The following is a 24,413-nucleotide window of genomic DNA, read 5'->3' on the forward strand; positions in this document are numbered from 1 at the left end:
CAGAGCAACATTGTCTTCCCAACAACTGTTTGTAAAAGTAACAGGAAAGCAGACCTCCTGCTTACAAGAACTCATAATTAAAGACATTCTTTAGAGCCAGTAAATAGCCATGTACAGCTAAAGAATAACTTAGCTTGTTAGCATAAATAGAAATTTCACCCTTTTGTCCATGTGATTTTTCCTTTCCTTTTCTCATAAAATCTCCTTGCCTTCACCCCATAATCAGAACACTATCTGAGTTTCTGCCTGAAACAGTGCTTCCCAAGTAGCTATTCTTTGATCTCAAATAAACACTTGTTGCCTCTCACTTTGGCCTTTATTTTTAGGTTAACAGCGTACAACTCAATGACTTTTTAGAAGGTGAAGAACCCAGATTATGACAAAGAATATTATTAGGACCCTCAAAGGTCCCTCATGTTCCCTTCTAGTCACTATGTCTTCCCCACTCCCTAGTAAACATTATCCTAGATTAGTTTTAGGTGCTTTTGAACTTCACATACACGGAATCATAAAGTATGTACTAGTTTGACTGGATTTTTCAATAAAATATTGCATTTGTGAGTCACATCCATACTGTTCAATGTGGTTGCAATTTGTTTATTCTCATTGCTGTATATAGTATTCCACTGTGTGACTATATAACCATTTATTCATAAGTATTTGGAAACTTCAAGTTTGGGGCTATTGTGAATAGTGCAGTGATTAACATTATTATACATACTAGAGGCCCGGTGCACAAAAATTTGTGCACTGGGGGGCGGGGGGGAAGCAGGGGTACCTCAGCCCGGCCTGTGCCCTCTCGCAGTCTGGGACCCCTCGGGAGATAACGACCTGCTGACTTAGGCCTGCTCCTGGGTGGCAGAGGGCAGGCCCAATCCCTAGGTGCAGCCCCTGGTCAGGCTCAGAGCAGGGCTGATTGGGGAATTGGGGAGCCGCCCCCTGTCATGCACAGAGCAGGGCGGATTGGGAGGTTGTGATGCCACCCTCAGTCATGCTCAGGGTAGGGCCAATTGTGGGGTTGGGGCACCGCCCCCTGTCACACTCAGGGCAGGGTTGATGGGGAGGTTGCAGCGCCACCCCCTGTCACGCATAGAGCAGGGCCAATCAGGGGTTTGGGGTGCTGCACCTTGTCACGCACAGAGCAGGGCCCATCAGGGGGTTGGGGAGCTCCCCCTGTCATGCACAGAGCAGGGCGGATCAGGGGGTTGGGGCGCCACCCTCTATTACTCACAGAGCAGGGCCGATCAGGGGGTTGGGGCACCGCCACTCTCACACTCAGGGCAGGGCCGATGGGGCGGTTATGGCTCTACCCCATCACACACAGAGCAGGGCCCATGGGGTGGGGGGGTATGGGCGCCACACCCTGTCACACACAGAGCTGCAGGGCAATCAGGAGGTTGGGGAGCTCCCCCGTATCAGGCACAGAGCAAGGCTGATCAGGAGGTTGGGGCACCTTCCCCTGTCACAAACAGAGCAGGGTGGATAGGGAGGTTGTGTCCCCGCCCCCTGTCACACACAGAGCCACAGGGCGATCAGGGGGTTTGGGCACTGCCCCCTGTCACGCTGATCCCGGTGCCGGGAGGCCTCGCGGCTCCGCTGAACCCGGTTCTGGGAGGCATATTACCCTTTTACTATATAGAATAGAGGCCTGGTGCATGGGTGGGGGCCAGCTGGTTTGCCCTGAAGGGTGTCCTGGGTCAGGGTGGGGGTCCCCACTGAGGTGCCTGGCCAGCCTGGATGAGGGGATGATGGCTGTTTGCAGCTGGTCACACACCCTTCAGGGTGGGGGTCCCCACTGGGGTGCCTGGCTAGTCTGGGTGAGGGGCTGAGGGCTGTTGTCAGGCTGGGACTGATGCTCCCAACTGCTCCCTTTTTTTCTTTTCTTTTTTTTTATTCTGAGCCAGCTTTAGCTCTGAGGCTCCAGCTCTTAGGCCTCCGCTCCTGAAAGCAGGTATCTGGTTTGTTTAGGTTCTACAATCGAAACTCTGTATCAACTCCAGGTCTGAGATCCCTGCTTGCTGAAAGCTGGTTTCTGGGGTTTTGTTTAGCTTCTATTTTTGTAACTATGTTTCAAACTGCCAGCTCAGAGGCCGGCAAGGCAGGCAGGGAACGTTGCAGTCCTCCGTCACTGAAGCAAGCAAATCTCATGTTAGTTTCAAGCTGCCTGGCTGCCGGCCGCCATCTTGGCTGACAGTTAATTTGCATATCGCCCTGATTAGCCAATGGGAAGGGTAGTGGTCGTATGCCAATTACCATATTTCTCTTTTATTAGATAGGATTTTTGGTGAATTTATGTGCATTTCTGTTGGAAGTCTACTTAGGAGTGGTATTTCAGGTTTGTATATATTCAAATATAATAAATTCTGGCAAATAATTTCCAAAACATATGTATCAGTTGACATTTCCACTAGCAGTGTGTAAGAATTCTAGTTTCTCTATACTCTCTCCAACACTTGGTATTGCCTGAATTTTTCATTTAATCATGCTGATGGATATGTATTGGTAAGTAACTCCAGCCAAAATGAAGTAAAACTACTGCAGCCTAGCTTTCCTATTGATTACAACTGAAAGCTCCAGACAAAATACAAAAAGCAAATACCTGGGGACTCTGAAGAGAATACAAAAACAGACAGATTGGGGAGAATCAAAACTTGGGAGGAACGCCCCATGTTTTTCCTGTTTTCTCTTACAGCTTTGACCTGAGCCTTGGCACCTACTGAAACTGATGGCAGCCCAGGCAGAAAATCTGAGAACTAAAAAAAAACAACATATTCCTAGCCAGTTGAATGGTGGAAGGGGGCTTCTGTGAGCCAAAGTTTGTGGGGAATTCCTGGCTTTTTCTCCATCTTTTTCCCCTCTGGGCTTTTCCCTGGGAGTTAAGGCCTGGGATTGGACAGTTCCAACACCAAAAACCATCTTTCTAGCCTAGTAGTTAAGGACTGGGCTTAGTCAGTTCCAATACTAAGAGAAACCCTATCTTTCTAGACAAGAGAAATGGGAAAGTAGGCCTCAGTGGTCTGAAGAGTATAGCGGTAATCCAAATTTTTTTTTAAATATATTTTATTGATTTTTTACAGAGAGGAAGGGAGAGAGATAGAGAGTTAGAAACATCGACGAGAGAGAAACATCGATCAGCTGCCTCCTGCACATCTCCTACCGGGGATATGCCCGCAACCCAGGTACATGCCCTTGACCAGAATCGAACCCGGGACCCCTCAGTCCGCAGGCCGACGACGCTCCATCCACTGAGCCAAACCGGTTTAGGCCCAAATTTTTTTTTTCCTCCATTTTCTCACCTCTTTGTCAAGTGTGGACCTTAGTCAGCTGATCTCGTGCAATCTATCTATCTATCATCTATCTATCTATCTATCTATCTATCTGCCTATGTACACACATAGACACAGACAACAGTGTGATGACAGTCAGAGAGAAGTGGGGGGTCCGGGTTAGCTGGAGGTGGGCGAAGGTGGGGAGAATGAGAAGAGGCTACTTGGGGCTAAGGGCGCACAATGCAGTGTGCAGATGGCGTTATTGAGCAGTACACATGAAAATCGGAATAGTTTTGCGAACCTATGTCACCCCAACAAATTTGATTAAAAAAATAAAAGATTTTTTTAATTTTGGCAATATCCTTGTTCACAAATTAATGGTCCATTTCCATGTGTACGCTGCTTATCTGTATTTATCTATCAAAAAACAATAATTTTCTAAACGACATGATGTGTGCATAATAGAACAACATTTTCAATCCTTTATTAAAGAAGGTGTTCCAAAAACTTGGGTAACACACTGTTCCTAACCCTTTGACAGTAGACTGAACAACCAGCCAGCTATTCCAAGACCCAAGCTGAACACAATCGCTTCTGCCTCGGCCTACGTGGCTCCGCCCATTTGAGCTACGCACGTACTTTCCTTTTGGGTCCTCCCGCCTGTAGGGGGCGCGCCAAGGCTTCGAGGGCCTAGAGGCCTCCCGCCTGGGGTGCCCCTGCGGCGCCTGTTAGTTTAGCTCGGGAGAATACATTTGCGTTATAACTCTTTTGGCCGGGAAAAAAAAAATCGCACAGGCATCTTACTCTGAACAATAACGTTTAAACTCAATCCCGGCCGAGTGCCCACATCACCAGCCCCTGACGCAGCGGCGGCAAGGAGTCAGGCGGCACGAGGACAGCCCCGGAGCGCCGAAAGTCCCCAGCCCGCTTTCCTCCGGTGAAGACGTAGCTGCGGGTGGCTGTGCTGGTGGCGGCGGCGTCCAAGATGTCGACCAAGAATTTCCGAGTCAGTGACGGTGACTGGATTTGCCCTGACAAAAAGTGAGTCCAGCCAGGGCCCCGCCTTGGAGCGCAGTTGATCGGTGACGTCTTTCTCAGATCGGTTCGGCGTTTTCCCCTTTTACGTTCCCCGTTGCCTTCAGCCGGGAGGAGGCGGCGACTCCGGGCTTCTGGGCGGGAAGGAGGCTCCCAGTCTCCTCACGAGGAGGGCTTTCGTGATCATCCCTCCAGCGTTTCCTCGCTCCTATGTCTCCACGTCAGCCCCTCATTTTGGGGAGCGAGATTGGCCTCCCCGTTACCCCCACACCCCGCTCCGCCCCGCCCCGGCCAGGTTTCAGCCGTCAGGACATCTTCCCCGGTGAGGCCCGCTTGGTATTGGGTCTCCCTCACGTGACTTTTCCCCGCAGAACTTTGTCTTGTTTGAGGAAAGCGTCTCGCTCTTTGGCTTCTCATAGTTCACCTTGTTGGATTTTTTTTTAAAAAATGCAAACGTTTCTTCGTAGTGTATATATAACCCACCCACCCACTCCCCCCCAAAAAACACATAACAACAGCAGCACTACCCTTCTTTGGGGTGGGAAGTCCTGACTTTTTCCCCTTAATTCCCCCCGCAAGAAGGAAACCTTTCGCCTCGTTCCAGCCAAGAGGCCGGAGGCCCGTGTTTCCGCCGCGGGGAAGGCCCGCCGCGGGGAAGCACGTGCGGTGACGGCTCTGCCTTTGACATTGTTGCCCAAGTCATTGTGCTCCGCCCGGCGGTGGTTTCCATCGCAGGGCACTCCAGTGGGTGGATCTGTTTGCAAATATATGGAGATGGCCGTGGAAAGGAATGGTCAGGAGCATTGAGCGCACAACTCACGTCCGAATAAAAACCTGGGATCCCTGGCGCCGCCGGCAGAGCTGAGGGTGGTGAAGAGGAAAGACTTGGAAGCAAACAGAGACCTGGGTGTAATGTCAGCCCTATTGCTTCTTAGCCACGGAACCTTGTTATTTAACGTTGCTTACAAGTAGAAACTGGGATAGAGTGGCTTCCGGAACCATCAATACATGAAATAAATAGCACAGAGAGTGCGAGGAGAGCAGTGGCATGGAGCAAAGGCTCGCTGACAGCGATTGGCCCCCCCCATGTCACTCAAGGAGACGCAGGCCTTATTTCCTCAGCGTTTGTTCTCTGCCCATACTTTCCGCAGGTTTAATGAGCCATTATGGTTTTTACGTAACAAATTGGTGGCTCTCAATTGCATAATAGCCAGAGCTATACTATTTATGGTGGCCAGGACCTAGAAACGACCCAAAGGTTCATCTGTAACTGAAATACATATGGGTATATTTGCACAGTGGAGTATGATGCTGGGTAAGTAGAGGATGGATCTAAATTTACATGAAAAAAAATCATCAATGAATCTCCAAGCAAAATGTTGAACAAATAGAATAAGGATGAAGAGGTATTTTTAAAAAGCCAATTGCATAAAAATTAAGGTAACCGGGAGGATTCCAGGTCTATTTGACAATCTCGAACAAGAACGAGAGTGATGTGTTAGGAATAGCATTGCTCCTAGAGGTGAGACTATTTGAAAACATTCCGATGGTATTCAGCAACGCCTCTCTTGTGGTGTTGGTCGCTTGTGGAATAGCGTGCTTTTGATAGCCTCATTAATGCAACACACCCAAGTATTTGAAGGAGGCCTCTCAGTTACAGACATGTGGGTAGAACATTATTTCTACATATAAATCCAGGAAACATTTTTCAGAATGTGTTTGGGTCAGAACAGATATTCTTGGGCGTTGGAGGGGACCAGAAAGTTATTTGGAATGCTTTGGTTTAGTGGTGATTCCATACTTCACATCTTTATTTTATTCCAGTATAATAACTAAAAAAAAGTAAAGTTTTTTTAAATTTAAGTTTTACATGTTAGACCATTTAACATTCTGTTACTGATATGCACATGCACTATTCAGACCATGTTAGTGAGTCCAATATTTTTTTTGTTTTTATTTAAGTTTATAGACTATAAGCATAAAGTGATACTGTTAATCCATGTGTTGAGGTTATTGGTTATGATTATAATTTTTTTAAGTTAGCTTTCAGAGGTTTTGATAATCCAAAAAACTACATTTCCTTATAATTATTGAACCTATGTATAGTTTTTAGTCAGTAGAATCCATCTATCTTCCTTTCCTTACTATCCCACCTCCTACTTGTAAAAAGAGTGTTTTATCAAGATCCATGAAGCCCTCTATGATTTATTTATTTTCTCCCCACTGGTCCACCCTTAGGATTTTGTATTTCTTATAATACTTAATACATTTGTGTGTATATCTTATTTTCTATACTGGGAATTACTTTGAAGTTTCTTGGAACTCCCAGGTGCCTTGTCAGTAATTGTAAGTGGAGTCATATCTTACCTCAGCTTTGCAAAGGGATTTTATTAAAATTACAGTTACAGTGCCCTAACAGTGTGGTTCAGTGGGTTGGCGCTTCATCCCGTGCAGTTTGATTCCACGTCAGAACTCTGCCATACCTAGGTTTTAGGCCTGATCCTCAGGGTCGGGCATGTAGGGGAGGCAACTGATAGATGTTTCTCCCTCAAATCAGTGCTTCTCCCTCTGCCTCCTCCTCTCTTTTCCCCCTTCCCCTCTCATCCTCCCTCTCTAAAAATCAGTTTTTAAAATTACAGTTATACACAACTGAACCACAGGGATATGTTCAGAGAAATGTCATTAGGCCATTTTGTCATTGTGCAAATACAGAGTTCATGTACACAAACCTCGGTGGTATAGCTTACTTACTACACAACTAGGCTGTAAGATAACATAGCCCATTGCTCCTGGGCTGCAAGCCTATACATAGCTGTTACTGCACAAAACAACACAGGATTAAATCAGCGAGTAACATAGTCATTTATTGTCATTATCAAGTATTATGTACTATACATAATTGTATGTGCTAAACTTTTATACTACTGGCAGCCTAGTAGGTTTGTTTATACCAGCATCACCACTTGCGTTGCAGTAAGAAGTTACTAGGCAATAGGAATTTTTCAACTCCATTATAATCTTATGGAACCACTGTTGTATATGCTGTTCATTGCTGACTAAAATGTTATTTGGCGCAAAACTGTAATGGCATGCACTAATAGGACACTGAGTCATAGAGATCCTAAGTGACTTACCAGGAACACATAAGTAGAAAGTGAGATATTGAGTTTCTTATCCTGCACTTGTGACTTTAAATCGTACATTTTCCCACTAAATTGTGAGGTTTTTGATATTTGTTTTTTGTAGTTAATATTAACTACATGGCTTTAGAATGAACTTAGATGCCATTAGAATTTCTGGATCCAGGTATATCGTGAGGGAGGACACATTTGAAAGTTGTGAATATAGGATTTAAAAAATTATATTGGTTTAAAATTATCTAAATATTTTTCGCTTTATTTTCAGATGTGGAAATGTAAACTTTGCCAGAAGAACCAGCTGTAATAGATGTGGTCGGGGTAAGCATTAAGGAAGCTTCTATTAGGACAGTATATACAGATAAATTCATTATTTCCCCAGATTCATGTTGCATAATTTTTCTGTTTTCAGAGAAAACAACTGAGGCTAAGATGATGAAAGCAGGGGGCACTGAAATAGGAAAGACACTTGCAGAAAAGAGCCGAGGTCTATTTAGTGCTAATGACTGGCAGTGTAAAACGTATGTGTTTATTATCCTCCACTCTTCTTCCATAAAAATGTATCTCATTACTTGTTAATGTTACCAACTCTTATTAGTCACATTAGCAAGCCAAGGTCACCTTTAAATCAAAGATCTGTTTATTGTTATTCAGTCTGTATCTTATATATAAGTGTAAAGAACTATTAAGTTCTATTTTTTAATAGTAATATTAGTTGTTACAAGGATGGGGTATGTATACCAATAAACATGCTTAAGGTGAGCTGACATCCCCAAAAAAGCCTACTATTACTTGAAAAATCTCAAAAATAATTATTAATGTGAAATACACCATAAAAGTTATTTTACCTGTTTACAAAGTAATTTTAGAATCGTGTGTGCCATAATAATTTTTCCTAGTTCGATAGATTTCTTAATATTTTTGAGTTCTATATTGATTTTTCCAATTTCCATTTTTTTATGTTGTGCACATGAATCAAATATATAAAAGGATTTAATCAGAAGGGGGTCTTATAAATTTCTGATCCTATAGATATTAATTTGTGCTGAAGAATTTTCCAGCAACAGATTAAGACTGGGTTTGGAATTCAGTACTTGAACTGACTCCTCAAAAAGGAAAAAAATGACCCTTCTTTGAGGTGAATTCAGAGGCAGAAATTAGTAGAATCTTTGATCTCAAATGTTTTTCCCCTAAGGCATCAGAATCTCTATGAGTATGATTTGTCATTTCTTTTTCATAAAATGAGAAAGGCACCATACTGTATTGCTTTTGCTTCTCTGCTTGCTTAGAACCCACATTCTCTCTTCAGAAAAAAAAGTACAATGGTACATTTTCCTTGTTTGCAATATTCTTAGTATATTATGGTAGTTATTTCATCCTGGTTTTTATTTTAAAATTCTGGAATGTTTAAAAATTTACTATTTTTCTTGTAGTTATCTACTAACTTGGTATTTTTAACTTCTAAAGTTGCAGTAATGTGAATTGGGCAAGAAGATCAGAGTGTAACATGTGTAATACTCCAAAGTATGCTAAGTTAGAAGAAAGAACAGGTAAGATAAAGGCACATTCTAACAATGATTTTTAAAGAACTAAAAGTTTAATTGACAGTTAATATAATCTGAAGAGCACAGTGATTGAGGATTCTTTCTGTTCTACTTTTATGGTTTTTTTCCCGTGATTTTTTTCCCTCATACTTATAAAAATCATCTTTTGTTTTTGAATTTTACAATTTACAAAGTACAGCATTAGGAAGCTGTAGCCTAACAGTGACATTAGAATACTTTTAGAAATGCTCTATTCCCTTTTTCCCCACTGATCTAAATGTTTATTATCCTATATAATAAAAGGCTAATATGCAAATCGACCGAACAGTGGAACCACCAGTCACTGTGATGCACACTGACCACCAGGCGGCAGACACTCAACTTAGGAGTTGCCCCCTGGTGGTCAGTGCGCTCCCACAGGGAGAGTGCCACTCAGCCAGAAGCTGGGCTCACGCTGGCGAGCACAGTGGTGGTGATGGCAGGAGCCTCTCCCACCTCCGCAGCAGCGCTAAGGACATCAGTTGGACATCTCCCGAGGGCTCCCAGACTGCGAGGGGGCTCAGGCTGGGCTGAGGAGTACCCCCCCCCCTTGCATGAATTTCATGCACAGGGCCTCTAGTTAAGGATAACTGCAATAGAAACAATACACTGATTTTTGTTCTTTTGATTTCATTAGAATAAATTCTCAGAAGTTGGATTAATTAATTTGTTCAAAATATAGAATCACAGAATTTTCAAGTTAGTGCCTTAGTTCTTCCTTTGAAGTACATGTTATGTTCATCCCCTTTTCTCTGTTTATTTCACAGCCCTAACTTAGGCTTGATTTAAATGTGTGTTCAGTATCGTTCACCGCTTTACATTTTATTATGAGACAAATTTGAAAATACTTTTATATTAACACCTACAGAGGTTCTTGGTTGCTTGTGTCACTTAACTATTTTAGCCCTGGCCTATGTCGTTCAGTGGGTGAAGCATTGGCATGAGCACTAAAGGGTTGAGGGTTTGATTCCCAGTCATGGGTGCATACCTGGGTTGCAGGTTCTATCACCAGCTCTGCCTGGCATGTGACGGGGGCAGGGACGCCACCAGTCAATGTGTCTCTCTTACGTTGTTGTTTCTCTTTCTCCCCTTCCCTCCCCTCCACTCTAAAAGTCAATGGAAAAAATATCCTTGGGTGAGGATTAACAAAAAAGCAACTATATTTTAAAGCCTTCTTTAAAAAGCTCAAATTTTTTAAATGGCACTAGAATTATGTTGTTTTCTATATTCATTCATTGATTAAATAACTCATTGGCCGTTGTGCAAGATGTTGGGGATACTTGGGTAAGCAAAATAGACATCTAGAGACAAAAATTAATGAAGTCTTTTTAAGAAAGCAGTGTGTTTGATAAAGCATTGTTTAAGCTAAAAAGAAAAAAGAATTACCTAAGTAACAAGTTGAAGATCATTGGAAGCAAGGGTAAACAGCTTGTGTAAAGGACTTGAGACTTGAAAGAATGTATCTCATTGGATGTAACTAGATTGTTACTCTTGACTTGATACCTTTGAAGTTTAGATTTTTACTGTGAGTCATCTCTTAGTTAGCTCCAGAAAACACTAAAGAGAAAGAAACACTTTTAAAAGTCAAAAGCCATTTAAATCATGGTGTAAGGAGTTTATTTCATTCTAAATATAATGGGAAATATCTGAAAGATTTTTGACAAGAAAGCAACACCTCAATTTTAAAAAAATATTGCTGATTTGTAGAAAAATAATTTGAGGGAGGGTGGCAAGAACAGAAACAAGAAGACCAATTTTTACAATATAACCTGACAAACTTCAAACCAATGGAAAGAAGGAAACACACATATAGGCCATGCTAACTCACCTTTTTTCAATGAAAATGATGTGTTCAAGTTTTTTCATGATAGAGAGCTGTGTTTCCATGTATCCATCCCTTCATAAAGGTGGATTTGTTGTATTGGTTCATACAACATTCTATATAATAAAAGCATAGTGCAAATTGTCCCCTTGACCAGGAGTTTGTCCGGGAGTTCGGCCAGAGGTGGGGCCGGCCAGGGGGAAGGGATGGAGGCCCTGGCTGGCAGCTGGGGTGGCAGCAGGCTACTGGGAGGAATGGAGGGAGTACCCAGCTGGCAGCTGCTAGGGCAGTGATGGCGAACCTTTTGATCTGGGCATGTCAGCATTTTGAAAAACCCTAACTTAACTCTGATGCCGTGTCACATATAGAAATTTTTTGGTATTTGCAACCATAGTAAAACAAAGACTTACATTTTTTATATTTATTTTATGTATTTAAATGCCATTTAACAAAGAAAAATCAACCCAAAAAATGAGTTCGTGTGTCACCTCTGACACGCATGTCATAGGTTCACCATCACTGCACTAGGGGCTCTACCAGTGCTTGAATTTCATGCACTGGGCCTCTAGTACCTTGTCAGCAGATTATTTAGGTTTTTCTGTGGCCTGTATGAGATAACATGAAAATAGCTTTGTATTTGCTATGATAATCATATTAAAGTAATTTCTACTTACATATATATGCAAAATTACCTATGTGAATTACAGTTCACTTTCTAAATTTTGTCTATAATGTATTCTTTAGCTCTCCATTTTTGCCATATCATTTTTCAACTATAAATTACTAAATGATGGAAATACCATGAATTTTTTTTTACCTACTTCTAAGTATTTTGAAGTTTAGATTTTTACTGTGAGTCATCTCTTAGAATTTGTTATTTATCAAACTACTCTTACTTTAATCTTGGGATGTACTGATACAATGTTAACTAAATTTAGAGACAAAGAATATTGTTGAATTATAACTTTTCATTATTTTTGTAATCCAGAAAAAACAGTGAGTATGAGTGGTTCTCTTGAGGTGAACATAACCCACTTGTGCTTAGTTCTGTCTTTTTATGATGTTCTGAAAAACTACAGCCAAAATGTTAAGGAAAAGTTAATGGTATTTGATACACTTGTTATTCATGTTATATGGACAAAAAGAAAAGGAAATTCTTAAATTTTTCCATTGGAGTGCATATTGTCTCTGAAACAAGGTAGGAAGAGGAGGAAAAGGATGATATGCAAGTATTTCAAAGATAAACATTGATACATTGCAGTTTTTACTGGTACAACGTATAATGAAGAAAAGAAAGAATGTTATATTAAAGGAGGCAATATTTATTATGCTCCTCTATTAAAACAAAACTGTTCCACTATTCGTGGCTGTTAATGAAATGATAATAGGATAATGATCATTCTTTTAATGCCCATGTTTGATAAATTTAAAGTCACAAATCCCAAATTAAAAGTATTTGTTTGCAAGTTTAATGTTTTTCTGGTTCGTGAAGTCCTTAAATCTGGAAATCACTGCCCTCGTGTGCTCATATTGCTCTGGAATGTTAGGGTAGATTGTTAACTATTGACTTGATACCTCAATTATTTTTCAGTGGGAGATTTACTCAAACTGTCTCTCATCTCACTTTCTGTAAAACTAACTCACTTTCTCATTCCAGTCTCTGTGAAATGTATGTGAACGACTTAGTTTGTGGGGGTCGGGGTCGGGGGTGACAGTCTACTTGTAGGTGTTAATTGTGACATCAAAGAATAATGGTTTGCTGATCTTGATTACTTTTTAATAGAATATTTTCAGTTTAAAAGTTAATTGGCTGCTTCAGAGACCCCTCCGTGACTTTTACCTTTGTATTAAAAACAATTTCATTAACGCTTTGCGGTCCAATTTTATTTTTGGAATTCAAACAGTCTGGTCCAAATTAATTGACGGGATTGAATGTTGAACCGGTTTGTGGTGTCGACCTCAGCCTCGACGTTGGACCTGCTCCTAGCACCTGGTCTGTTGAGCCAGTCTCCACATTGGACCGAAAAGGGTTAAAAGCAATTTGGATCTCCATTATCATTTTGCCTGGTGTAATTTGTAATTTTAGCCCAGCAAAATTTCAGTATATCAAGACTGCAGACTATCTGCAGTTGGTAAACAGTGAAATTTGATTCTTGGTTCTTGTTTACGCCAATTCACCTGAAAAATTATGATAAACTACAGAGAAAAGTCCTTTTTACTTTTTAAACTTAGTTATACCAGAGGTTTGAGGAGATGTTTTTCACCCATATATTCCCATGAATGCTCTACCTCTTTGATGCAGTGGTTCTCAACCTTCCTAATGCCGCAGCCCTTTAATACAGTTCCTCATGTTGTGGTGACCCCCAACCATAAAATTATTTTCGTTGCTACTTCGTAACTGTAATTTTGCTACTGTTATAAATCATAATGTAAATATCTGATATGCAGGATGTATTTTCATTGTTACAAATTGAACATAATTAAAGCATAGTGATTAGTCACAAAAACAATATGTAATTATATATGTGTTTTCCGATGGTCTTAGGCAACCCCCAAAGGGGTCGCGACCCACAGGTTGAGAACCGCTGGATTAAGGACACTTTGAAATTGATAAGAGCTGGAAGTATAGTGACAGGACTTTCTAACCTTTTAACCTTTAAGTATCTCACATTGAGACTTTTCTCTGTAGTGTTTTTTTTTTTGTTTCTTTGTTTTTAAAATACTAGTAATTATTATATGCACAGGCAAATCTCAGGGCAAGATTTTTCTTTTTTCTGTTGCTTGGAGATGATTTTGAGGAGTTTTTTTTGTTTTGCTATTTTAATGAATTGTCAGAGGATAACAATTTATGCCCTTCTTATTTTAGGATATGGTGGCGGTTTTAATGAAAGAGAAAATGTTGAATATATAGAAAGAGAAGAATCTGATGGCGAATATGATGAGGTAATAAGCTATGCATTAGTGTGCAGGTTGAATACAAATTAGAAAAACATGTTAGAAAGTATCTTAAGTGCAAAGGAAAGTATAAATGTATCTTATTTTTGTAAGTACACTTTGAATCTTACAAAAACATATTTTAGGAAATCATAATTGACTATATAATTGGCATAATGGACTTAAAATACATATTAATTTAAATGTATGCAAATTTTTTTAGAAAAAAAGTATTAGTACATTTTTAGCTGACAGAAATTTTATGAAACTTTTTCTCTAGTTTGGACGTAAAAAGAAAAAATACAGAGGGAAGGCAGTTGGTCCAGCATCTATTTTAAAGGAAGTTGAAGATAAAGAATCTGAGGGAGAAGAAGAGGATGAGGATGAAGATCTTTCTAAATATAAATTGGATGAGGTAAATGATTTTTTTCCCCTTTGTATTATTTCAGTTATGACATAACATATGAATGTTTTTGATGACCTTTGGCCCGTGGTGAAGATATGTTCTGGCTGTGTACTCATTTGTTCTCACCAAGGTTTTGAGCTTTCACTCTGCCAAGCATTATTCTGGCTCTGGAAATACAATAATGACTGAGACAGAAACACCCTTCTTTTAATGGAACTTAAGCAAATAAAGGTTCCCTGAATAGGAAACAAGCTGGCAACGTTTTAAAAAAATCAACATAGGCTAGTGTGACTAGAGCAAAGGGAAGAATGTGGGAGGGCAGCGAGCACATGAGGTCTGGTGTTTGTTCTGTGGGCCTGAGTGTAAAGTTTTATGGTTGGATGTATAGGTCTAGATTAAGATCATAAGAGGCCCTTGAATGCAACTAAACAAATCAAAATTTTTAAGAGACAAATAAGGTATCTGACTTGTATTTCAGAGTGATGAGTGTCAATATGCACAGGCGACCATTGAACAACACGGGTTTGAATGGTGCAAGTCTACTTATACACAGATTTATTTTTCAATGCATATTATAATGTATTGTCTTTTTCTTGTGATGTTCTTAACATTTTTTCTCTAGCTTTATTGTAAGAATACAGTATATAATACATGTATCATAAAATGTGTTAATCGTTAATCAACAGTTTGTGTTTTCTGCAAGGCTGTTGATCAATAGGCTAATACTTAGGTTTTAGGGGAGTCAAAAATCATGCGTGGGAGGTTGATGCCTCTAACCTCTGCATTGTTCAAGGGTCAACTTGAACATTGAGATAATTGGGGAGGCAGAATGGATTTTCTGAGATCACATAAAAAGTTACTGTAATATCAGTAGAGAAAAGAATGAAGTAGTAAGGGATATGGATTCAATGACTTTAATGGGAGTAAAATTGAAAATTGTTGACAGCTCTTTGGTACTACTTTATGACAGAAAAAGAGGAAATAAGTACTACTAGGTTTACTTCTTTGAAATATTTGAGATAATTCTTAAGTCTGCTTAGCTTGAGAGTGAATTTGCTGAGGCATTAATGATGTTATTTAAATCCATATGGAGATGCCCAGTACCTAGAACTGTTCATTATTCCTATTACATAGCATTAATATCTAAATGTTCAGTATAATTGACTCTGAATTTTTGTTAGGATGAGGATGAAGATGATGCTGATCTCTCAAAATATAATCTTGATGCCAGTGAAGAAGAAGATAGTAATAAAAAGAAATCTAATAGACGAAGTCGCTCAAAGTCTCGATCTTCACATTCACGATCTTCATCACGCTCATCCTCCCCCTCAAGTTCAAGGTCTAGGTCCAGGTAAACGGGTACAGGTCAAGGGTAACACCAGTCAAAATGTCAGTATCTAACTTCTTTATTTATAAATTTTGTTTTTATTGACTGAATAAGCTTTCCTTTTATTTTAGAGATTTCATTCAAGTCATCTTTTAAAAGATAAATTTTTTCTTAGTGCCTTGAAGTTACTGTCCAGTATTTTCAGAAATGCAGATTTTAATATGAAACTTCCTCAGTCCATTTATCTCCAGACCTTTTATTAAAATTGACTTTAAAGATCTAATTAAATCATTACATAAAGTGTATTATCTACCTATACAGTTTACATTTAGAAATTTTTAAGTAAAGTGAATATTTGTTTTCACTAGTAAAGGCTAATATTGAAATTTTCTAGGCCTTAAGTTTTTGCTTGTTACATAGTGCTTAGATAATTTACTTTGTTATAGGTATTCTGAATAAAGGAGAAAATTCAGTCATATAAGTTTTATTGGCTTAATGCTTATAATTTTGAGATGTTCAGGAATAAATTAAAGGAGTCAATTGGTGGTGTACTTGAATATTATTTTGTTAGTAATGTAAAATTTTAGTAAATATTTCCTGATTGAGTAGTCAACAATAAAAATAAAATTTTATGTGAGAAAAATCAGTGCTTTGTATAAACTGTTTCCTTGAAGAATTCTTATTCACAGTTTAAGTTAATCAACATGCAATGAATTTTTAATGTATTTAGGAAAAATTATTAGCTAATTGAGTACTTAGTTAAAGCTTAAAAGTGATTGATTCTAAAGATAATTTTAAGATGAAAATGTTACATTCTTTTGCTGCAGGCTATTTTAAGGAACAAATTAAAGGTGTAAGATTACTACTGAATTTTACTTCTGTTGTGACTTCTGAAATTTAAATGGACCATATCTCCCCTGTGTCATTTTTCAATTATATAATTACCTAAAACAATGACAGGGTTGTTAATGTATTTCCCCTTTAATTCTCTAACATTTGAGCAGGAAGAAAAATAGTGTTAAACAAACATACACATGTCAACATTTAAAGCTTCATACTAAATAGTGAATGAGGAAATGGAAAGGATTTTATAAGGAAAATTAATAGATATTTCAGAGAAGTTAATTAAATGTAAATTGCAACATTCAAATCCTTGGATATGTTAAGTCCTGTTAAGTTACTTTTAAATATTGTAAATGTAAAGTATTCAGTGTTAATAAAGTGATAATACTGAATGTTTTAATTTGTACAATCTTGAGTAATATTTAGAGTAATTTTGTCAAACTTGATAAGTGATAGTTGATTATTTTTTAAAAATTATCTATATCTTTAAGTTTTTGCATAAATATCAAAACAAAAAGTTACTTTAAAATATTATGTTATGAAAACATATATCAAAATAGTTGACCTTTTACATGAAAATGAATTCTAATACATATCTTTCTTTCAGTGTTCATATCACAAAGTTCAATTAAGTGGTCCTGGAAAAAAAAATCCTTCCATGTTGTTCCAGGTCCCGTTCAAGAAGTTCTTCCAGTTCGCAGTCAAGATCTCGTTCCAGTTCCAGAGAACATTCGAGATCTCGTGGGTCGAAATCAAGGTGAATGAGGTAGCATCTCTCTGTAAAGCAGAGAGAAAAAAGTATTTAAAGGCCGCAGAAAGTGTTGCTGCTTTTCCCCCCCTTATTTTGCTTCTATTGTCAATTTTATTTTAGCATTAGAAAACTAATGCACTTGCCTTGGCTTAATTTTCTCACCATGAGATGTTTCCATTGCCTGCAGTGTGCCAAGACATTCCCATGATTGAATTCAGGTTATTTTGCATTGTGCAAGATTTGTTATTTGTGCTAAAATGTGATGAAGTAGGAAGACAGAGCCAGGTCTTATTACCAAATATCTCATACATTAGTTATGTTTGCAGTAGTAGTTCAAATAAAATTAGAGATATGCAGATAAAAAGGAAATGTTTATTCTTTTGTTTTTGTTTTTTGTTAATCCTCACTGGAGGATATTTTCACCTTTGATTTTTAGAGATTGGAAGGGAGGGAGAAGGGGGAAGGAGAGAGAGACACACACACACACACGTTGCTTCCCACATTCACCCTGATGGGGGCAGGAACCTGCAGCCCAGGTATGTGCCCTTGACCAGACTCAAACCTGTGACCCTTCTGGTACACAGGCTGATGCTCTAAAGATACACTGGCCAGGGCTTTTTTTCTCATTTTTAAAAGGAAAAAAAATAAGTTCGCCTCAAAACAGATTTTGTTTTAAAAGGCAATTGTTTCAATATTTATAGAAATGATTTTGTTATTTATATCAGATAAAGTTTCCGGGCGGGAGGGTCTTATACATATTTTCATTTCTCTGTAATATTACATAGACTATTATAAACAGTGTGTGAGAACAGACACTCCTCTTAAATTCCACAAACTAAATCAAGAAGTTGGTTGGTTAGTCTAAGTAGAGTGTGGTCTTAAGTAATATTATTGTTAACTCTAGGTTGCATTTAGTTATACAGTTTCTAAAAAAGCACATGAGACACCAGTTTTTCTAAACATTTTCAAAATATACTGTCTCTCTTTTTAAGTTGATTTATTGATCTAGTAAAGGCATCTAACATGAATAAGGAAAACACAAAAAATTCTACTTGTGTGGAACTTTACACTGAAGTTTAGTGGTAGCTCCTTTGGTAAAAATAATGGCTTAATAGTTTATTAGAGCCAAGTCTATAGTATTAGAGGGCAACAACAGTTTAACAACGTTAAGAAGAAAAGAATGATATGCACATTTGTTTAAGCCAATAGAAAATAGAGAGCAAATGAGTTTGTTGTTGTTACTGTGGTGGTGATGTGTATTTATCATTGTTATAGTCTTCTGAGTGCTTCTTAGATGAAGATAAGTCCTAGTTCCCTTTGGGAAGCACTGTAATAAGGTTTACAGAACAGCCTTTATATTCTTTCCAAACATTTTTTCATTGCTTATAACTTTCCAAAGAATTCTCCTTTTGGGCTTTCTAAGTTTATTTTAAGCCCAAAGGTGAATTTTTTGGGAAGTTTGAGCTAAATTACTTCAACCAAAATGTAAATGAAGAAAAAATTGCATTTAAACATTTGCATGGTTACCACTACCTAAAACATGTGAATGTCAACACTTCATACTTCATGAATAGTGGGCTTTCATAAAAATAAATATTGCTGATATAAATAAAGTTTTAAAGTTACTCATTTTTTTTCTTTGAATATTTAGCAGTTTAATAGTTGCTGTTTTTCTCATTTCTGTCCCCTATCCCTGCTTTTCTTATAGCAACTTAACTAATAAGTTTTATAATTCCACAAGGAATTGTTATGTTTACTTTTCTCAGGAGGTTGTGTATATATGATACATATTTTTCTCCAAATGGAAGGATGTATTTTCTAGACAAAAATGTGTAAATGCACAGTTTACCTGTTGGTTTTGCTATTTATGTATACTTTAAAATGAAAGCCTTAAGTTTTAACAAAGTAATTTAAAAATTCTACTTTAATATATTGGGCTGGTTAAGTAAACACTTACCTTACAATTTTAAAAAGAGATGAGATTAAAGTAAATGTATTTAAATAGAATTGTTTTTATGGTTGAACCAGAAGTCTTCTGTTGAGTAAGCAGTAAGTATTCTTCTCATAAAATTTTCAGTTATAAATCCTTTTTGTTTTTGGAGCTGTTAACTAAATATCTGCCTCATTTCTTCTTTTAATGAAATGTTTGATTTGTTTCTCAATCAATGAAGATCCAGCTCCAGATCCCACAGGGGCTCTTCTTCCCCACGAAAAAGATCTTATTCAAGTTCATCATCTTCTCCTGAGAGGAACAGAAAGAGAAGTCGTTCTAGATCTTCATCTGGTGATCGCAAAAAAAGACGAACAAGATCACGGTCACCCGAAAGGTTTGGGTTTCTGTAGAAATAAGAATGGGTGTTCTTAAGTGTGTTTAATAGATTAAACTTCTAGTCAAGGATCAGATTTTTATAATCTCCTTTAGTCCAACTTTAAATTATACTTTTCAACTTTAAACTTCAAAAAACATCAATTACTTTGTTTATCCTTTGTGCTTTGATTGGATTGTTTAGAAAAGTTGTAGATCAAGCCGCTCTTCTATCTGTTCATTTTATTACTTAAATACTTATTTTCATATATAATTATAGCCAACTCTCGGTTATTTCTATCTTTTAAGATTTAATTCAAAAGCTGTGTATTGAAGTAATTTGGAAGTTGATTTCTATATGTATTTAGTTGATATTATAAATTTTATATTAATATTAGAAATTAATATTCTAGGGCATCTAGTAAAAATAATTATTCTAGATTATTGAAAATCTGTCCTCATTTAAATATGTGTAAATGCATTTTCACAGCAAATTATTGTTTCATACTCTTTATAAGGAAATTGTTCTTGTAGCTAATACATTTTTCATCTTGCAGTACAAACCCCGTTGTTGTTTTTTTCTTCTTTTTGAGAAAGACCTTTACTTGATTATATTATCTATGTGGACATTTTTTAGTTTGGAGAGCATGTCATCTGTCAGCCTTTCCTACAACAGACTAATTAATTAATTAATTTTCCTCTTGATTCTCAACGTCTAATTATACAGTCAGTTTAATGGCTTCCTTTGTATCTTTGGCAAAATTTTTCTTACCCTTTCAGCTTGTGAAAGTAATGATTAGGTAAAATCTGATTATTGCTGGGTTTAGTGGTAGGATGCCTCATGATTCCTATTTGCACAGAATGATTAGTTTTGCTTCACATTTTGAAGTTTAGATATTAAGGTTACACACAACTAGTCTTCTTTCTCTGCATTTGGTTTGATTTTGTTTTTTTGTAAGAAAATAACTCCATACTTGAGTGAAATTCATTCTGTTGATTTCTTACTACTTCTGCAAATTTTTATTTTAGCCACATATAATCCCCCTAGTTTGTTGTCATCTAAACTTAATGAACATGTTCTCTATTCCATAAGCCAGGTGATTGGTGAAAACACTAAACAACCCTGAGCCCAGGGCCAACCCCTCGGAACACCACTACTTTACCCAGGTTGATATATTGACTTATTCATATTAGCTGCATGAATATAACCATTTAACTAATTGTACAATCATCTTGTGAGACCTAGATTTCCAAAATGTAATTATTTATGAATATATATTCTTATATACAGTCAGAAGCCTTGCTGTATCTGTTTTACATATAGACCTACCACACTATCTACAATGTTATCACAGAGATTGTTTTAGTTACTCTTCCATTAACAAGTTTATATGGCTTTGTTGTATATTATCTGTAATTTACCTATTTTTGCAAGGCTTTTCTTCCTTAAATAATTGAGAGGTGGCTATATCTTGAAATGAGAGATTTTTTTAATTATAGAGGATTTTAAATTATACTATTACTGGGCTCACATCCAAGGTCTAAACACTAATTTTATGTGTATAAGTTTATATCTTAGATTTTAATTGTTATTTTTTTCTAGTATAATTAGGTTTGATTTTTGTATATTCTCAAAGTCTTATGAATGAATGATGATATCCAACTCCAACTTATTAAGACTACCTGCTTTCTCTATTATGTCTTACAGGCACCACAGGTCATCTTCTGGATCATCCCATTCTGGTTCCCGTTCAAGTTCAAAAAAGAAATAATGTATTAAAATTTACATCTTAAAAAAAAAAAATCCAGTACAGTGCATGAAGCATATTTTTTAAGAAGTTGGTGTCTTACTTGGTCAAAAGTGCTAAGTCTCCTAGTAGAGGTGCATGCCTTTCATTGCTTTCAGAACAATACAGCTGTGTTTATTTGTGAAATTAAAAGTAAATAGTATTTTAAGCCATAATGTCCCAAAATAGATGCTCTATTTATCGTTCTTTATTTACAGTCATTTTTTTTAAAAAACCATCTCATCTATAACGAAGTACTTTGCTTCTTTTGGTTTTTTGTTTTTGTTTACTTTGTTTCCTAATTTGAACTCTTGTTTTCCTCATTTCCAAATAGGAATTGTTTAGTGACTTATGGTTACCTTAGGCTTGCCTGAACTTTGGGCATGGAGGCAAGACTGTGGTGAAGTAGTTGGAAACAGTCTGTTTATGTTAATCTGAGAAAAGGAGTCAGCCTCTGTATGTTAACCTATGTCAAAGTGATTCTTCTCAGAAAAAGTTAAACTAGTTGTAAAACAGCCAACTAGAAACTTTATTCTTAAATTCCCTATGCTAAGGGTGCCTTAGAATTATTCTGTCTTTTATTCAGTTTTGCTTTTTGCACCACATTTAATGCAGAAAAATCTTGTGAATTGTAGGAGAAAGGTGTTCCATATTTCTCACTCTGACACATCATTTGAGCAAGAATATCTAACAGTTCATTTCTAATCTGCTGATACGGTTGTCTGATGAGGAAAACATCTTATGTTCACAATGTTTATCTTACTATTTTAAGAAGCTTTGTGTGATGTCTTTTAAAAATCCATTATCACACATGATAGGGTAGACAAAGCTAAATTATAGTTAATGAAGAAAGCTCCTGAAGTATAGTTCTCTTTGGGTGAAAGACCAACAGAGACATTGTTAATTTAAGCAAACCTTTGCTGTGAGATGTTTAACTTTAAACACTTAATAAAAATTTTTTTGAGTAATAAATGAATATTTATTTCTGCACAACACAAGCAGAAATAATTGTTCCTGTTCACTTGAAATTACTTATGGCTTAAAATACTTTCAGAGTTTGTTTTATTTCTCAAAATTAAAATCTGGTCACAAGCTTTATTATGTCTTTTGGTTTAAAAACAAAAGGTTTCTCTTAACAGTATCTTCAGTGACAATGCAAGGTAAGTATGTTAAGGAAGATCAGCAGTTGTGCTTGAGGACTTTTTGTCATGGGGATCAATACCCATTATTCTTGTTCTGTTTCTTGGGGGTTTTTTTTGAACAGTAATGTCTTCTGCAATTAAAAACTAAAATGCTTTAAGGCATTTGGTAGACAGACCAAACAAAATTATATTTGTTTCTTTATTTTAAAATGAGTGGTTTTTCTCTTCACTTGATCTAAAGATAAAATCAAAATATCTTATGTAGAAATATTTTGATAATATTTTTACAATGAACTTGCCCCTTGTTTTTTTTTTGTCTTAATTTTCTTTCCTACATTTACTGTAGTTTGCACAAGAACTTTTCTCTCTTGTAATTGTGCCTCAGACTTCTTGAAAGTCCACCTCCTAAAATGCCCAGATGATCTTTTAGATTTTACATGTTACTATTGGTTTATTCTTGTGCTTTCTGTATTTAAACTTTGGCTGTACTAAATAAATGCAAGATTATAAATTTAGCTAATAGTTGTTTACAGACAATTCAGATGATTATGATTTCATTTAGTTTAACTAAACTGTAGTAGTCCATAAGGAAATGATGCTGTAGACAAATGTAAATAAAGCTTGTGAGTCAAGCATCAAGTGGTGTTTGTTAGAAATAAATTAGAAATTTTAAATGCTGATTTAATGTTCATTTTTAAAGCTATTTGCAGCCTTGTTGGTTACTTCTCATTTTAAACTCTTTATATTCACTTACTGCTGCAGCCTTTTGCATCAAGGGTTCAAGGATCTGGAGAAGGGCCTACAACATAAACGGATACACTAGACAAGAAATATAAACTTAGAAGGCATGGGGGAAAGCCAGGCAGAGAACTCCTCCTCTAGTGGAGTGGCTCTCTGAATCTCCGGACTCACGGCTTTTTATTTACTAGAATATATATATATACATTTGCCCTTTAGCAAAGCAAACAGACATTCCATTGGTAAGGTTTGATAAACAGTTAAAAATTAACAGGTTAGGAGATCGCCTTCAGCCATTTGGCCAGCAGCAGGGTAATATAATGCTGATTTTTTTTTTTTCAGCCCTGCTGAATATCAAAGTCCATCAGCCTTCTGAGGACTTCTTGGATTTATGACCTGCTGGTCTTAGCCTCTAGCAACTTACCCCCTCATCTTATTTTCATATAGGAGTGCTTGGTTTAAAACATTATAAAGCATCACTATCACCTTGGGTACTCAAAAATCAGAGAGAATCACTGATCAGCTGTGTCCTGCATGCCCTACACTGGTGATCAAGCCCACAACCCAGGCATATGGCCTGACTGGGATCAGAACCCATGACCTCCTGGCTCCTAGATCAATGCTCAACAACTGAGCCATGCTGTTCAGGCTCTGAATTACTCTTAAAACTCACTTTATTGCACTCAATAACTGTTCTTTTTAACTGCTAAGTTATCTTAAGTTTCTATTTGCAGTCCTTTCACCAAGTTCAGAGTAAGCCCTAAATGTAAGATCATCTCTAGGCACATTTATCAAGATAAAACAATTCTTGTCTCAAAAAAGCTTCCTGTCTCATCTCTTCTTGCTATGTGGCATTCATAGCCTGCCTTATAGATGTTGGTAAGAAGATAGGTAATTAAAAGTCATTTAAGGTATGTAATAAGTGGTTTACAGGTATTATTTAATTTTCTCTGTCACCCTTACATAATATGTCCCATTTAACATAAAGGAGGATTACACAGCTTAAGGAAATGAAAAACTTTCCCAAGGGAGCCACAGGTGTGGCTGAATGAGGATTAACCCCCAAATCTGATGGCAAAATTCAGTATTACCTATGATAACCAAATAAGCTTTTTGAGAAGATAACGTTAAGCCAAAATGGTCAGATGTTTTTTAATCCAGTGATTTTTATAAGAAGGTGATCATCTCAGTCATGTATGGGAAGATAGGTAGACATGTTCAGTTTGTGGAATACCTTAAATTTACAGAAAAGTTGTGAAGATTATAGAGAGAGTTTCCATAAACTCCACATCCAGTTTCTACCACCGTTAAGATATTACCACATATTTTTGTCA

The 24,413-nt window shown here is 37.3% G+C and overlaps 1 protein-coding gene across 4 annotated transcripts; it reads left to right on the plus strand.

The window, feature by feature from the left end:
- The first annotated feature begins 3,927 nt into the window (after window positions 1-3,927).
- On the plus strand, window positions 3,928-23,894 carry ZRANB2 (zinc finger RANBP2-type containing 2). Of its 4 annotated transcripts, XR_013995650.1 has the most exons (12): window positions 3,928-4,310; window positions 7,710-7,762; window positions 7,854-7,962; window positions 8,909-8,991; window positions 13,713-13,789; window positions 14,061-14,195; window positions 15,368-15,537; window positions 17,027-17,113; window positions 19,279-19,434; window positions 20,506-20,579; window positions 21,121-21,294; window positions 23,422-23,894. XR_013995650.1 is itself a non-coding variant. In XM_081085893.1 (11 exons), the coding sequence occupies exons 1-10, from the start codon at window positions 4,255-4,257 to the stop codon at window positions 20,537-20,539; spliced, it is 960 nt and encodes a 319-aa protein (XP_080942019.1). In that variant the 5' UTR covers window positions 3,928-4,254; the 3' UTR covers window positions 20,540-20,579; window positions 21,121-23,020. The 4 variants fall into 4 exon arrangements, 2 of the variants coding, with proteins under 2 accessions (XP_080942019.1, XP_080942018.1); XR_013995651.1 differs by lacking the exon at window positions 23,422-23,894 and having other exon boundaries at window positions 20,510-20,579; window positions 21,121-21,203; XM_081085893.1 differs by lacking the exon at window positions 23,422-23,894 and having other exon boundaries at window positions 21,121-23,020.
- Window positions 23,895-24,413: the final 519 nt, after the last annotated feature.

This window comes from Myotis nattereri (genome assembly GCF_964212035.1).
Source record: "Myotis nattereri genome assembly, chromosome: 3".
Taxonomy (NCBI): Eukaryota; Metazoa; Chordata; class Mammalia; order Chiroptera; family Vespertilionidae; genus Myotis; species Myotis nattereri.